A 16858-nucleotide genomic window follows, 5' to 3' on the forward strand; every position below is an offset into this window, starting at 1 on the left:
GTCCATTAGAGACTACAGTCAAGCAATACAGTTTTGCGGCTTACTGATGGGTTCCTGCTAATGGCTCTATGCACGATAACTCACAAATATCGTATTTATGAATCGGCGCTGAATTCAACGCCTGGAAGCAGCCAAGTAAGTCATTGAAATGACAGCAATAATCACAGTGTGGAGGTGTAACTGGAGCATCAGTCGAGGCTCCATACAAATACTTAAGGTGCATTCAGGTGTTCACATTTTCCCCTCACATGGCTTTTTTTCCCATCTATCCTTCAGTCTGAGCCTCCTTGCTTACCCCCTGATTGAAGCTACTACACAAAGCAAAATCAGCAGGTTATTGTGAACGTGCGGATTAACGCTGCACAGTGTGCAAGTCTGAGCAGGGATAGCATTTGTGGCCTCAGTCTGTTTTATGTGTGTGCGTGTGTGTGTGTGTGTGTGTGTGTGTGTGTGTGTGTGTGTGTGTGTGTGTGTGCCCCAGATTGAGCCCGACAGCTATGTGCAAGACTGTGCAACTGCAAAGCAGAGTCAAATGCATGCGATGCTTCGCTCCCCATGCTCCATTCCACTCATGCCGTGCAAATGCTCTAATTGGGTAATGAGCTACTCTCATTAGGCTTTGTTGCAGGTGTGTTAGTGGATAAGATGCAGCCATGCTTGTAATCCTATGAGTATTGTGACTCAGTTTGTGGTTCCGAAGATATACAATGTTAAAAGTAAAACACAGAAAATACAACAGCAAATAACATAAAAGCAAACCACACAATGGTTATTAGATGATTTATTTTGTTGATTGCCCATTTGCCACCTTGGTATTTTCTACTGATATAGTGAGCGTTACTATCTATAAATGACCTAGGTACTTATGCTATTAGGCTAACACATTGTAATGTGCCAAATGATTGATATTCTGAGCACCTCTGAAGTTCAAATCCTAGATTTGCTCTCAGTTTATTTTAATAGACATGCAGGAGAACATAGGGAATCCAATTAAGACTAATCAGGTCTAAATCAGTCAGTGAAGTCTGATTTCGGTCATACAGCGATACTGTATGTCTTAGTTTGTTTTGTTAATTTTGAACCAAAGAAGAGAAGACATCTGGGGGTTAACACTATTCAACATATGTATGTGGTGTTACTTTGTTTTCTATTCTCTGCTGGGCAAAATGTGGTTTTGAGAGCTAGTAATTCTGAAGATAACACATTTGGGGTGAGGAAATTGGAAGTGAGCCTGTTTGAAATGCAGTGATTAATGTGGTGTCTGGGTAATTTTACGAGTCTCTGCAATGGTTCTAATCAGGAATTAAGTGTCGGCATCTACTTTAAATCACCTTCTTTACGCATTCGTGGGAGGTTACTGTCAGGATAGAAAAAGGCAATTGTCTGTGCTCCTCCGATTATCCCCTGCAAAAGCCCATAATCTGGCTGAAAGTACTTAAAGAGTCAAGCAGCAAAATAAACAACATTGATTATCATCCCACTGTTCTTTTCTCCTGCATGTTGTAGACCAAAGAGACAGGGAGTGGGTGGGTAAGGGGTTAAGGTCACTTCAACCCCATCCGATTGGGTAAATGTTAAGACAGGATAAATTCCCCCTGAATCCTCTGTCCAAACCAGATTATCAGCTATTCTAAGGAGGCAGGCATCTTATCATCTCCCAATCTCTTTTACAAAAGCAAATCAGGAATTCTGTTCAAGGATTACCAGGATTACCACGGAAACACACATGGTCCTCCTTGGACAATGTCTTAAATTGATGTCTTAAGATGTTAAAGGTAGCCAGCCATCCAGTCTGTCTTCCTTTTGCTATGACAATGGCTATGTTTATGTGGACAAATGTTTGTCAATCCGATCAGAGTTCGGATACAAATTATGATCAGATGCACTGTTTTCATGGATACTAAAAATATTGTGCCGCGCAACCAAATATCCCGGGAATAGCAATAAAAGTACTTATAAACTGGTGCAACTTCCGTGTCTACAAATTATGCCTTTCTACTTGAAAGGGTAACATTATTTCATACGTTTCGGAATGAGCTTGATCGGATCAGAATACTTTGAATGTGGCGTGTACATGAATCATTTTTATTCCAATCAGGCTTTTAATCCAAATGAATCTGTCTTTTCCCGCTGCTTCACTGCCAATAATAAATAAAAAAATATCGTGTTTTGAATTAAATAAGCAATACTGTTACATTAAATTGACATGGTAAATATAATGACTTTTATTCTCCTCAAAAAGGGGTGGGACGAAATCTGGATTCACAGGGTTTGAGTTGTGAGTTCAAATGACAATCTGTGCCTCTTTTTGTCTATGGCCAAACTAATTTGACACTTTTATTTCCCTGTCAATTATATATGCAATGTATCATTGCACTTTTGACATGGCCTTCTTGACATTTAGCCAGACTGTTTGTCTTCTCTGTTATTGACTAAAGGTTTTATTTGTGCTTATTTTGTGCGTATCATTTTTATTATTTGTTTTAATTATCAACAGAAACAGGAATAAATCATCCAGTTTACCAGTCATGTCTTGTCCCCCCCGTCCCACACACACATTTTAAAACATTGATCACTATAACATACATAACGCACCACTATGTTTTGACTGTTGCAGACTAATTGAATTGCATAGCTCAGTGGCACTCGAGAAGAGTCTCAGTTTTACACAAGAGTGACAACACCATCGAGTTGAACAATGACCCACAGAGGGACGTGTCTAGGTTGGAAAATTGCATGTATTAGTCTCAACAGCGTGATAGATTGCTGGTTAGGTTTTTCACTGTATGCTTCAAAGAGGATGAAATGAGGGACAAATTCAATGCAAGCTTCCTTCTGTGGGGTCAAACGTACACAAGACTGTAAATGCACCATCTGCATCATGGTTGCTGCAAGAAGAAAAACAACAGAAAATATGATGAATTAAATGTTGCTTTCTTTTTATTTTATTGTGTTTGACTCTGTGTTAAAGGGGATTAGTTGCAAAGCAACATGACCATGACTAATGTTCAACCATGATTACTTCCACCCCCCAAAAAATGAGGGTGGGGGTTGGGGTGATGAAAATGGACTCACAAATACTCCTTGTGAATCTTGTTCATCTTGATATTGTGACATTTGGAATGTATCCACCCCCCCACCCAAAAAAAAAAAAAGAAAAAAAAAAAAAAAGATGAATCACCACAGCATAAATAATCCTACATGAGGTAGAGAAGCGCAGATGAATTTCTCAGCATTACCGCTCATGTTGGCACACTGGCTATGTATGGTCCTTGTACACTATATTAGATCACACCTTTAACATGGAACAAACAATTGTACAACCAATCGATGTTCCTCTGATCCCCACACCGAAGTCACACCTCGTTTAATCAACTGAATTGTTTTCAATGAAAACAATCTTCCGGCTGTAGTGCTGCCGAGTCTAAAAAAGAAACACTCGGCGCACTTCCACACTGATTTGATTGTTGCGCACACAAAAGTAGCTCAACCACCAGAGCTCCGGAGGTGGTGGCTGTAGTGGCGGTAAGGGGATAGATTGAATTATTCAGTTTGGCAGAGATTGGGCAGCAATTGTGTGAAGCGTTGCCCTGTGTGGAGTGTGAGAGAAAGAGGGGATATTTTTCTTTCCTGCACATCCATCCATCCATTTTCTCTATTGGTTATCCTCCCAAGGGCCGTGGGTTTGCTGGAGCCTATCCTGGTTGACTTTGGCCGAGAGGCGAGGTATACCCTGACCTCGTTGTCAGCCAATTTTAGGGTTCTGTGCAGTACATGCATAAGTAACCTACGTTGAGTTAACAAGTACAGCCCCTGGCCACTCACGTGATCCTCTCGAAACAATTGCTGCTTTGCTAATTGTGCAACTATACTCATGTTGTTTTGTTTTGTTCAAAAGAACAACTCTTGAGTGAATGTGACTGAAGTGGGACAGAAGTGGGACAGAAGTGGGCAGGTTCTCACACTAACAGTTCCGATATGTGTGGTTGGCGATGTGTGTGATTTCCTAAGCCAACTTCTTATCATCGGCCATGGAAGCCTCCTTATAGTTCCGTATCAACATAGTTTATGCGGCTTGACCTGCCACAGAACACAAGCAAATCATTAATTCTTGTGTCGTAACATCAAGGACTGTCAACACACCTGTCGTGCGGCACAGCAAAAGAACCGAGAGGAGTTTCTATTATCAATAGGAGCAAGCACATGGTGGTGCCCATCCCAAGGCAAACCCCTCCATCAATGAAAATGTGTTTGGGGCTTATATGTTGGAGATCAATAATAAATTAATTCGCATGTTGAAGGACCATCTGGCAGGCACACAGGTGCATAAACATCTAGAAACGCGTTTGATATTCGTGAGCGTAATGATACAGTTTATATAAACCACGGAATCGATACACCCATCGCTAGACCGTGAATACAGAATAAGGCAAAAGAAGAAACAATGTAATTCATAAAATCATAAAGGATGCTGCAAAATTGCATAATGTCATCAAACAAAGCGCATGACTGTTGTCTGGGCTGTTGAATGAAATGTGTCCTCAATAAAATCAATTTTCCAGTCACATGTAGTGACTAAAAGTCACAGAGAGAACACTTTAAAGGAGTTTTATAGATAGTAAAAGTCTACATAATTGAATGTAAGAAATGCACTTTCCTGTCAAAACAACAGAATGCTAAAAGGCTCCACAAAACACTTTTTCTTTCAATCTGACTTCTGCAAGTGGCATTTATATCCATTGCTTTATTTTTGTCATTCTTGTCTTAGCAAGAGCCATCAGCAAGATACATGTGCAATTTTTTCATCTCATTAATGGTGTGCTTTTGTTTTATGCCTCTATTCATGGCACATTTGAAAAAATGTCATTGTCTCATTATGCATAACATGAAATATGAAATGACAAATTATCCACCTCAAAGAGATACATATATATTTTAAGATCTGCTCAAGACATGTTATGAAATAGGTAAGAGGCATTTAGCAGGTTTACATGAATCTATTAATAGTAGGCTGACATTTCTGCACCCTATATGAGAATGCTCCACTTGAGTGTGAGCCATTTTCGCAAACCACCAAGGACACTTTTCCCAGCGGGAACTGATTAGCTCTCTCTGTTTGAGATGATGAAATAACTTTGATTAGCAATTAAATATTTTTCATTGTCTATTCTTTGTTTTGTTCCTTTCAAGTCCGTATTTTTGGATCAAATAGGCCCAACACAGAGTTGGAGCAGCGGTTATTGTGCTGCTTATTCTCTCATAATTCCTCCTCTCAGATGTGTTTGTGCACTACTGTACACGATAACAGCAGGGTTATCATTATCAGATGATCATTATCGGCTCTTGCAGAGGAGAAACCCAAAAGGAAATGTGTTGTTCCAAAAAAAGGTTTAATTTGAGCACTTCAAAGGATGTGCTTTCACCACATTTCCATAACTTTTTATCTGTAATCTGTTCCTAATGAGCCATCTTTCTCTCAGAAATGTGTTGCGTATCTGGACTTTGTAATAAAAATGTTCAATAGAAATGATCCAGTTGTAATGACTACATATCTTTCGTTTGCCCTAAAGTTCACAAGGCTAAAGAAAGGATGGAACAAGAACAAATATATGCTGCTAGAATACCAGGAAATCACACACAATGTCCCTATTGTATGTCTTATTTTATGACAAGAGGCTGTCAAAATAGAACCCAATTATACATTAGACAGTAAATTATTATGACATAGATAAGCCTACCGTGTAAATAGTTTAACTATATTTGGGCTGGAGCCTTTTACGGTTGAACATAGGTGAGAGGTGATCACCATGGGCTGGTTAGGAATGTTGGCATATGCACATGGATGGTTGCATAATTCACCAAACAAAATGCAAGTACAACTTACTTTTGACTTACATCTTTTTTTTTATTTTTTCAGTGAAAATGCTTTAAGTTTTCCTAATGACCAGCACGGTCAGATTGTACTTGTTTGAGGTTATATCTGACTTTTCTAAGTAATGATTTTGTGGTAGATTAATAATTTATTGTCTGCTGTAGTTCATCCCAAAGATGTGTGATAGGTTGGAGTCAGGATTCCATTAAAGTCTATATCTATAAGCAAAGCAATATTGTGCAAATTGCCTTGCCAAGGTGAGAAACAAAATTCAAATAGAAATAGTGGGTTCCAAAGCTCCTGATTGGGTAATTTATTGATCAATAACTGTCATTAGTGCCTTTGTTTTCAAATGAAATGTTTATTGAAATTTATCAGAAAAAAAAAACTTATTAAAATTTAAAAACTTAAAAATTATTCAAGACAGCATTGTCCCATAATTGCAATTCGATTGTGGGTTACTCATGTTTGTACTTAACCTTTAGGGCTCTATTTCCCTGACCAGAGAAAATCGAATGCAAGGTTCAGTCTTAATCTGTGCAGGGGTAGTCTAGACTGGACTTTGGTAATTTCGCAGATGCTTGATGCAGGTAAAAACGTGATTTTTATGCCATTGTGGGTATGAACATAGCTGACTTAATATGCTGCCATACAAAGGAACTCCTTTCATTTCCTTAAAATTGATGCACGGTATGGGCATTCCTTGACATGGCGGAAGAAGAAACTGAAATTTAAAGCATGCAAAGTACGTTTATAACGAACTGCTAGCAGACAAAGATGAAAAGAATAATGACTCATTCAATGAATTGAATTAAATGAATTCAGTAGTTTAGATGCACGCCATTGTCAGTTATGAATGAGACATGATTACATTCTCCTCACGTCTACCTGTGCACCAACTAAATTCACCGAAATCGTGTTACACGACACGCACTACTATTTAGATGTGATTCCAGTAGGTGTAAAGTTTAATGAACTTTCAAACACCAAATAAGTTAAAAGCGCTCTGTATGCCAAACCCCTAAAGTGCATAGTGGTATCCCAAATTGCCGAACAGGCACCATGAGGCTTGCACTGGCATAAAAATCAAGTTGCAGCAGTTTTTTTACGTTTTAGCCTAGTTGCACAGTCTATGATTAAAGAGTCGTCAAAGTTAAATTTTGTAAAATTGTAATAATTGTTCAAACCTTCAGAACACATTACAAGGCGTATGTGTAATTTGAAAATATTGTACAGTGTGCCAAACACTGGCTTTATCCTGTATAAGTTGGCGCTTACATTTTTCAGTCATGCATGTGAATCACTAGTCATGTTTTGGTCTGCGGTAGGTAATTCACAGGAAAACATGGCAGTGTGTGAAGCAAACAATTGTGAGAGGTTCAAAACAATAAGCAGAGTCATCAAAATTTGCAGTACAATGCAAAAGACTTTAATAAATTTTCGAAGCGCACACATACATGAAACAGTTACAGTTTTCTCCACACTGGCAAATCAAAGTCAAATACAAAGATCATGTAAGGTGCATATTGTACTTCACATTAAATAAATGTGAGGTCATCTGTCTTTCTTACAACAATACAAGTTTTCAAAGTCATAAGTATTTTTTGTTGTTGTTATTTCCCCAAAGATCAGCCAAATCTAACCATTACAGTACTAGGATGCTATGGAAACGTCATACTGTAGCTCCTACGCAGAAGTGAATACATTTGATACCATAATTACATGTACAGTATATACCTCCTCCGATAATAACAACCTGCCCCACAGAAAGGCAATACAATTAAAAGTTTTAAAATAGACATAGTCGGTTGAGTCATGGCACAATATCAGAGAGGATGTTGGTTGCAAAATGTCCATCATCCAAAGACAATGTATTTTCTGGTCCAGCTCGGCTGTACATTTCTAATTGACTGCCTATGTCTATTTTAACAAATCTAATTCTATGGTTATAGCTGTGATTCACCACAGGCTTCATATACTGTAACTAACTTAACAATGTTGATCACATCAACCAGCCAATTCAGAAATGATCTACTCATGACCAGTTGTGCCATAGTGATGCTGTGAGATGTGTGAAGAAAGATGATAATGCTCTGAACAAGAGGTCACAAGGTTTGGTGCTCAATGTTCTTGTCAACTATAAAAAATATTCCTGCAAGTGTGTGCAAGAAGTGCAAGCAAGTTACTTTCGCTTATAAGCCTGTCAACCAAATATTTAAAGATTTTTTTTTTGTTTTGATGTAGTATGTTTTTCTTTTTTGTCATTTTAACCATCTGGAGTCATTTTAATATCTCTCAGCAGGTTAAACCACTTCCCAACTTGGGAATTTAAAGTGACACGCAAAAGGTCATGCTTAGTGCTCTTCAAATCTGCCCTACATAAACAGCCTTTGATTATAACCCGAGTCCCTTGTGATTGTGGCTTATCTCAAAGTATTAAACTTGTCCTACCACCTCTTCCAGTGTAGTAATAACAATGTGATCAGAACAATAGAGGGTAGGGTAGTAGGTGCACTAAAAATTGCTTTCTGTGGCAACACTAGTGAAAAGTGAAAACAAGTTGACTGTGATGTGTGCACTAGCGGAAGCCTACGGCCCAGTAGACCTTGCAGCATAAATACATATTAAGTCATTAGTTCTGAGAGCAAGCTCACATGAAAATTAATGCGTGAAAAAAAATTAAGACAATAAAATGCCATTAGGCAACTTTGCAAAAAACAAAAGGCAAGGAAATGGTTGTACTTAATAAATATAAACACCATCAACTCTGTATTGGATACACATACATACATATAAACATACTTTACAGATCTATTGACACCTATTGTACAGCATGGGTGCTGGAGTTTAAGGTCGTAGCATTGGACTCAAACACAAGTCACACTTCCAATACATTTTACAAGAGGATTTTTGTCAAGTTTGAAGCAGGGAAACATTAAGCGTCTCTCTTATTTCCTCATTACCCCCTTTTTTTCTCTCCTTTCTTCTCCACTTCCGTGTCTGTATGAAGAGGTGAGCTTTGAGGCTGTACCGGCAGTAAAGTACTTGTTCACCTTGGCACTTCCTGCCTTCTGCCCTCACTCGTTCTCTTTTCTTTGTCCCATTCCACCCCCCCCCAACCCCCCCGTCTCTCTTTCTCTCTCTCTCACTCTCTCTCTCGCTCTCTCTTCCTCCCTCCCTCCCTCCCTCTCTTTAGGTAGTGGGAGCTAGAGATTGATTTTAATCCTGTGGGAGCGAGCTGTACCTGTGCCACAGAGTGTGCCATAGTGTGGTGGTTTCAGTGCAGTCTCCTGAAATATAGAGAGACAGACAGATATAGGGAGATTGGAGTTACAATATAGATATCATCCAGCTCTGAGCAGTCTAAACTGTAGCCTCATCAGTGCCAGGCTACACTCGACACAGAATACAAAAAAATAATACAAATCTCTAAAGTGATTGTGATAAGGATCATCAATGATAATAATAATAACATTCTTCAAGGGATGGCTGGCAATCATGTCATTTTCATGTCAGGTTTCCTTGAAGAATGCTACACGTTTTGTGCATTATTTCCTGTACTTATCAGAGCATGTAATCACATCCAATTGTTACTCCCATTTTTTTTTTTTTTTTTGGTCTCCCACCACACCAGGCACACTCTTCCTCCCTCTGATACAGCAAAATCTGGATGAATTTAAGCCCACTCTTTCGGACCCTTGCCAGTGGGTCCTCTGATATGTACAGAATTATCACATGGTGCTATTGTTTTCATAACAGAAGCAAAACAACTGGCGTTGACTGGGAGAGAGAGAAAGAATATGAGAATGTGACTCACAGAGACAATACACCACAGTGTTCACATATGGAAATTGTCCTTGATGCGACGAAGCAACTGAATGAAAGAAAGATGATATATATATATATATAGTACTTTGTAAATTGTGATGTATAATTATCCTCACTTACAGTGAAGTAATCACATGCACCATGGATGATTTGTAGCAATATCGGACTTCAAATATGTGCTACAACACTTAGAACTGCATGGATAAATTTAACTCATGCATGGAAAAATGGACAAGTAGTGGCTAGGACACAGAAAGTAATATATGTTGCTGGTTTAGCCTTTTACAGCCATAAAGCCTCCACACTTATGGAAAGACTATCTTCAGTATTTTGGTACCACAACATCTGTGGTAATTTTGTGAAGTTAGAGGTCACTGATGTTAGACCTGAGAGAAGACCAGGATCATAATCTCTTCTGTATTTGTCCAAAACGTGTAAGCAACTGAGTAAGAGATATGTCTCAGTACACTCTTGTAGATGGTGTACACCAGAAACAATGATGGCCATTTGTCATCTATTTAACCATAGGAGAAGACCTTACGCGCCCTTGAATAAGGGGTCAGCAAAAGAATGTGTTAGCCTTTTGTCTGCCTACATGTTGGTGTGATGTCGGAGATCACTCAAACAAGGTGACGCTTGCTTAATCGGCCCCCGCTAAAGTGCACACCATCACAAGTGCTACTCATCACTGGCTGGCAGGTTGACCTCTAATACAATGCAGCACAGGTTGAATGAAAGTGATGAGATGTGTAAAAACTAAGGAGGGGTGCGAAGCGTGTGTGTGCGTGTATTGCTGCTGTATAATGGAGCCATATGGTAGCACAAATCTGTAGTCTCTGAAGTGTCTTTTACAAGCTGTACTCTTTAACAGTTACATCTGTACAGTCCCTGGAAACATTTTGATGACCTGCTCTGCATAAGCTGCTCTGCATCCATGTGTGTATTTTTTTGTAGGCTGGGTGTTTTTTACATTTCAGTAAGTATCTACAAGGCAGCAATCGGGTGTGGGTTTATTAAAGTACTGATCAACCACTTCCATACATCAAACAGAAAAACAAACAAAACTGTCATTGATTGTTTTTAATTAGTGTCGTGGTGCCTTGGCCAAAGTGGTTTCAAATTACACAGTTTGAGAACCTCACTTGAAACGGACTCCAAAAACTAATTGTTGAACAAAAAATGGTACTTCACTACTCATTCATAAATTCAAAAAAGCAGACCAAATAGTATGTAACACACAGATTGTTGTGTAAAAGAGCCCCAATAAACAAACACCTATTACAACATCAACATCTGGGATCTGAGGCTGATACACCCAAGTGTCATCTTAGGATCACCACCTCCTTCCCTCCTCTTATCAGCCTTATACCAAACCTAATTACAGTGATTTTAATCATACTGTATTATGAGTGATTAACCCTTTAGTGCATTTAATTAACCTTTGCAGCCACAGATTTTCATCATGCGTTTTTCTTCATGACACAGGCTTTAAATAATCACTTTTAAAACTGGAGGGAAATCTAATGTCTAAAGTGGGAGTCATCACTTGTCAATTGCTTAAGGGGGCAGAAGATGAAAATATGGTTGGTAATTTCGACCAGTGACAACTTAATTATCTTGAAAACATTGAAAGTATTTTGGGGCTTATGACTCAAGGATGAGAAAACAAAATATCAATCAAAGTTTAACAGAGCAAAATACAATTGGATAAAATATTTGGTTATCATATATGCATTGATTTTCAAATTGGTTCTAAGAAGACTTGAGCTCACCGACAGGCAAGTGAAAATCAGTTGCAATTCACAATGCTCAAAATCCAAAATCGACAATTTGGAATTGAGAAACTTGAGCACTATATTTTTGCATATTTTAGGACAGCCACAACCAAAATGAGGGTGGGGGAATCATTCTGTCAAATCCACTGTGTCACATAAACAAATTATGAATTAAATCTTTGGTACTCGGGGCTGTAGTCAGCTTATGTATTATACACTATGTCAGAGCATGGCTTTTAAGCAGGTTTTAAAAAGAAAGGTGGATGAAAGGCTCAGTGTGGGTGTCCTCATAAATTATCGTGAGCACAACACTTCATGGGATAAACAGTCATTTAGCCAACGATGCCAAGAGTAATGTTAAGGGTTGCTATTGATGTTATAAATAAAATAAAATAAAGGATAAGAATCAAAATGCAAAAAAACAACAACACACGCACACACACACACACACGTACACACGCACGCACACATGATTGGAAAAATGAAAGCAACCAACAAAAGCAAAGACCTCATAAAAAAAAGAAGTCAATACACTGATGCAACGGTATGGCGGTGACCCAGAATTGAAAGAATGGTAGCTTTCACAATTGTAACCATGAGAAAAACGAAAGCCAACCAAAGAAGCATCAAATCCACCAAAAGGGTAAAGACAAAAATGAAATCAAACAAGACAAAAACCAAACAATCATTTGCCACTGGATAGATCGCAACCTCAGTTTGCAGTACATAATTTATGTTTTCAAATGTGTAGCTATTTTGGGATCAAATACCAGTGTGCCGGAAAAACTGTATGTCGCCTATACGCCATGTATTAGAAATTTGACTTCAGAGCTCCTCAGTATCTTTTCAAACATAAACTACAACACAGTAAAAAGACAAACCTCAACTTGTATACTATACTTGAGCTAATTCAAACAAAGTACTGAAAGTGCATCTACATATGCAATTTATAACAATAATTGGGGTCATTAAAGAAGATCGTTTATGAGCTAAATGCAACGTCGGACGGGCAGGCTTTTTATGGACTAGTGCTCCCTTGGTATTTAAGTATATTGGTCTCAAAGCTCTGCGTCACCTTGATCCCTCGACCCCTCCTCTCCCCCCCCACCCCGAGCAGTACTTCGTCTTCCCCGCAGCACTGTGCTCTCGCTGTCGGCACCGAGCAAGGCCACCTCTCCTTACCTCTGATTTACATTTATTTCCCTCATCCGCTTTTATTTATTGGGGTACTTCGCGTTTGGCACATTTCTCTTTATGGAATCATAAGCCTTTGCTGTACTACCTCATTTAAATGAGCTTGTCCATGAAACGTTTTCCTATGAAACAACTCCCTGTACAATAAAAACAGGACAGTTTCACATTTTCCAAAATGAATTGCTGATTAAGTGAGAAGTCTCTGTCAATCCAGTTACCGTGTTTACTTTTTGCTTGCTTGGTTTAAATGGATAGTCTAAATATTTGCACATAGCTTAACTCGGCCCTTGACCACTAATAAATCCGTTCAGTTCAGTCATCACTGTTCATGCCATAGTCGAAAAGAGTCTAAGATGCAAGCATTTAATTTTGAAGTGCATGTGGAATAATCCCAATCGATTGATGTATGGATTTTTATAAAAATAATAATGGTCTTCCTCCCACTAGTAATCACAAACAACAGTGCAAATTAATTACTTAAGATGGTCTGATGGTTAACTATGTGCAGGGGTTGCGTTTTAAGCAAAACAGCCCCATGAAGCAGATTTGTAAATTTCGAGTGGATGATGTTTAAAATTAAGTGGAAACGCAATAGCTATTCATCTGAATTGTTGATTTCAGTCATCATCTAAGAATAATGAAATAATTAAAAAACTTTAGGTCAATGTTTGGCCTCACACTGATGGTGACAATAAGTATGAGACATGATAAAAAAATAAAATAAAAAATCCCCAAATTCAAAAGACCCAGCAATCATAATTGAATTGCTGCTGCTAATCAAGCTCTAAATGTGAACTTAACCTACCACATGTAAATAATTATGCAATTCTGATTGCTTACAAACGAGGAGGGGGCATACACAATTATGTTGCCTCACTCGTGTGTTGAATTTCAGTATAATTTTCAAGTGCAAATTACATTCATGTAAACGTTTTCTTGGCTTATCCCCGAACGTATTGGTGCTGCATACCGCCACCTTCCTCCTGTCATATCAACTACCTTGTGGCGTGAGATGTAGTAGGGAAGGGGACTACTGTGGGTGGGTTGAAAAAGGAAGTCATGAATTACCTGTCGGGTGGCGATTTGCCCAGGAGTCTTGAATCCTCCCTGACAGCCGCAGTCTGAGACACTGTATGGGTCGGAGCTCGTCGATGAGCACTTGGAGAGCGTGTCACAGCCCACCACAAATGTGTTGTCCAAAGGGAGCTCCTGGATCACGTGATGCTTCTTTGGGGCCACCGGAGTCTCCGGTTTGATTTGAAATGTAGGCTGAGGGGACGCAGATTTGTAATGCTTGGCTAAGTCCGGGCTGTCAGGCTTGAAGGTGGTGGGTGTGGTGGCCCAGTTGTACTTCCCCATGGTTTGCTCCTCTAGCTCCACAGGGAGATCCAGCGTACCGTTAACATGCTCATGTGTGGGGTCGTCAGGCTTAGATTCATCTATGGTCACAAAGTTCAGGAGGAGGCTCTTTGGGGAGCGCTTCTTTCTCTTCTTCTTCTTTTTGATTTGACGGTTCTCTTGGTTAGGTGACACCCACTCGCCGCTCTGCTTGCCCTTCTGTACCACTTTGTGTCTGGGTGTCTGTCGGCAGCGCACCAAGGCAGTGACAAATATCACCAAGATGACAGTCATAGTCCCAGCGATGATAGCTATGACAACAATCACATATCCGTTAGCCTGAGGTGTTAACTCACTGTCCCCTATGTTTCGGTCCAGTGGTGTGTCCATACTTTTCTGCAGCTGTTCTTGGATGAACGTAGCATTTGAAACAGTGTCATTGACAAATAAGTGAATGAGTGCAATAGCTTGTAATGATTCTGGCTGGCCGAGATCTTTGACTTTGACAACCAGCCTATGCAGTCCTTGATCCGCCGCCACAATTTTCTCCTGCAGTGTTATGTTGCCTGTTGCTTTGTCGATGGAAAAAAGCCCTCGAGGGGAGACTCGAGATGTAATGATGATGCTGCTGGTAATGCTATATTGTAGCTCAGCATTCATACCCGTGTCGTTGTCAATGGCAAACACTCTTGTAACAACGTCACCAGGGGTGGTGGTGGTCCGCACGAGGTCATATGAGTAATTGGAAGCAGGAACAACAAACACGGGGCGATTGTCATTTACATCAACCACATTTATAGTGACCTTGGCATAGGAAGAGCTAGGGGGTTGCCCTCCATCCACTGCCTTGACCATAAATGTGTAAGAGCTCTGCTGCTCTCGATCAAAAGTGATATTGGGCTTGATTACACCTGTTTGAGGGTCAATGATGAAATGATCTTTCCCATTCAAAATGGACAGGGTTACAACAGCATTATCTCCCGCGTCCGCATCTGTCACTGTAATTAAGCCCACAGTTCCAAAGAGTGGAAGGTTTTCAGGCACATAGAAGTTGTACTCGGGGTGTGTGAAAGCAGGGCTGTTGTCATTAAGGTCCTGAACGATTAGCCTGACAGTGACATTGCTCTGTAGGGACGATGAACCATTGTCCCTGCCTATGACAGTGAATGAGTACTTCTCCTGCTTCTCTCTGTCCAGTCGTTTGCCAACGGAAAGGATTCCTGACCGTCTGTCTATATTAAACCCATCGGGTGCATCGGGGCCAAGGGTATAAATAATCTCTGCATTATGTCCGCTGTCTGCATCAGTGGCACTGATTTTTATTAACTGTGAGGACGGGTCATTATTCTCTGGTATGGAAAGTTGAATTTCGGGCTGGGGGAAGATGGGCGCATTGTCATTCTCATCCTTGATTTTAATTAAAACCATAGCTGAAGTGTTCAAAGGAGGCGTTCCTCTATCCGAGGCCACTATCCTAATTGCATATTCTCGAGTTGTCTCATAATCGAGGGGAGCAGCTGTCTCCAGTAAAAACTGATCATTAAAGACAGGCTTCAGCCGAAATGGAACATCATGGTCAGTGTAGCAAGTGACTTTTCCATAGAGATCTGCATCTCTGTCTGTAACTGTGATGAGTGCTATTTTGGTGTTGAGGGGAGCATTCTCAGACAAAAGCACAGTCCCGTTCACCAAGTTGATTATGTAGCGAGTGTCAATGGAGGGAACATTGTCATTAACATCTGTAACATTTATAGTCACCGTGGCCCTGGAGGGTGTGGAACTGCCATCACTTGCCAGAACAATAAGTTTGTGAACAGGAGTGAGCTCCCTGTCCAGTGACTGCTTTACAGTGATTAGTCCCGTTGTGCTGTCAATGGCAAAGTGACGTTTGGTCGAGGCAGAGATCTGGTTACTGAAGGTGAAGTGGATCTGGGCGTTGGACCCTAGGTCTGCATCCGTTGCATGAAGCTGAACAACTGATGTTCCCGTAGGGGCGTTCTCCGGTACCGTGACTTCCAACTCGCTATGCTTGAAGACCGGACGATTGTCGTTGACGTCGGAGATGGTGACTTGCAGAATAGCAGTGCTGGACTTGGGAGGGTTGCCACCATCTTCTACCTTTATCTTCATGACAAAGGTGTCCTTCTGCTCACGATCTAGGTTCTGCTGAACAATCAACTGTGGCCACTTGTCACCTTCAGGCGTCTCAATGATGTCCAAGCCAAATTCTCCAACACTCTGAAAAGACCCAAATAAATAAATAAATAAATAAATAAAAATGGTCACGTCCTCGCTCTTACATGAAATGACAGTGTATACAATACAAACGTACGGTTATTTCAGTGTATATGCATGCTATCAGTCCCTCGTATTCGTTTGACTGTAATACCGATGCTGTCAAGTGCTGTTAGTTAATCCTCGTACTGTTATTTCAGTGTCATGAATGAAAAGAGTACAATTCATTAGCAAGAGATATCTTGAATCAAGACAGCAGTATTTACAATGATCACATCTCAAATTCAAAGCATACTCATCAACAGCCAACCTCAAAGCTCCAGTCAACACAAAAAATGCAAGGGTCACAACATTAATGTTAATTGATTATTATTATTTTTGTTTGTTTTAAATGTGACCATTCACTATAATCACTCAAGAGCCCGTGTCGGTTTACACAACTTTATTAAAAAGCATTGTGGTAAAGAAATTAAAAGTGAAGTAAGATTAGCGACTTAATTCAAACACACTGCAAGACCAAATCACGTTATTTTGTGATGTGAAGAATCTTAAATGTGAAAATTGCCTGTCTTTTTCAAGATGTGCTTAATTGAAGAGTATAACAGGGGAACAAACA

The 16858-nt window shown here is 39.9% G+C and overlaps 1 protein-coding gene across 3 annotated transcripts in view; it reads right to left on the minus strand.

Annotated features, from left to right (window-relative positions):
- The window catches only part of pcdh11 (protocadherin 11), a 138163-nt gene that overhangs the window by 109029 nt on the left and 12276 nt on the right, over positions 1-16858 (minus strand). For 2 of the 3 annotated variants that reach the window (XM_049739771.2, XM_049739764.2), the window contains exon 3: positions 13738-16245. In XM_049739771.2, coding sequence (XP_049595728.1) covers positions 13738-16245 — 2508 coding nt within the window. Of the gene's footprint in view, positions 1-7278; positions 9163-13737; positions 16246-16858 lie in introns of those variants that run through there. The other variant, XM_049739781.2, reaches the window with a different exon arrangement.

The sequence above is a fragment of the Syngnathus scovelli genome, chromosome 1, assembly GCF_024217435.2.
Source record: "Syngnathus scovelli strain Florida chromosome 1, RoL_Ssco_1.2, whole genome shotgun sequence".
NCBI classification, from domain to species: Eukaryota; Metazoa; Chordata; class Actinopteri; order Syngnathiformes; family Syngnathidae; genus Syngnathus; species Syngnathus scovelli.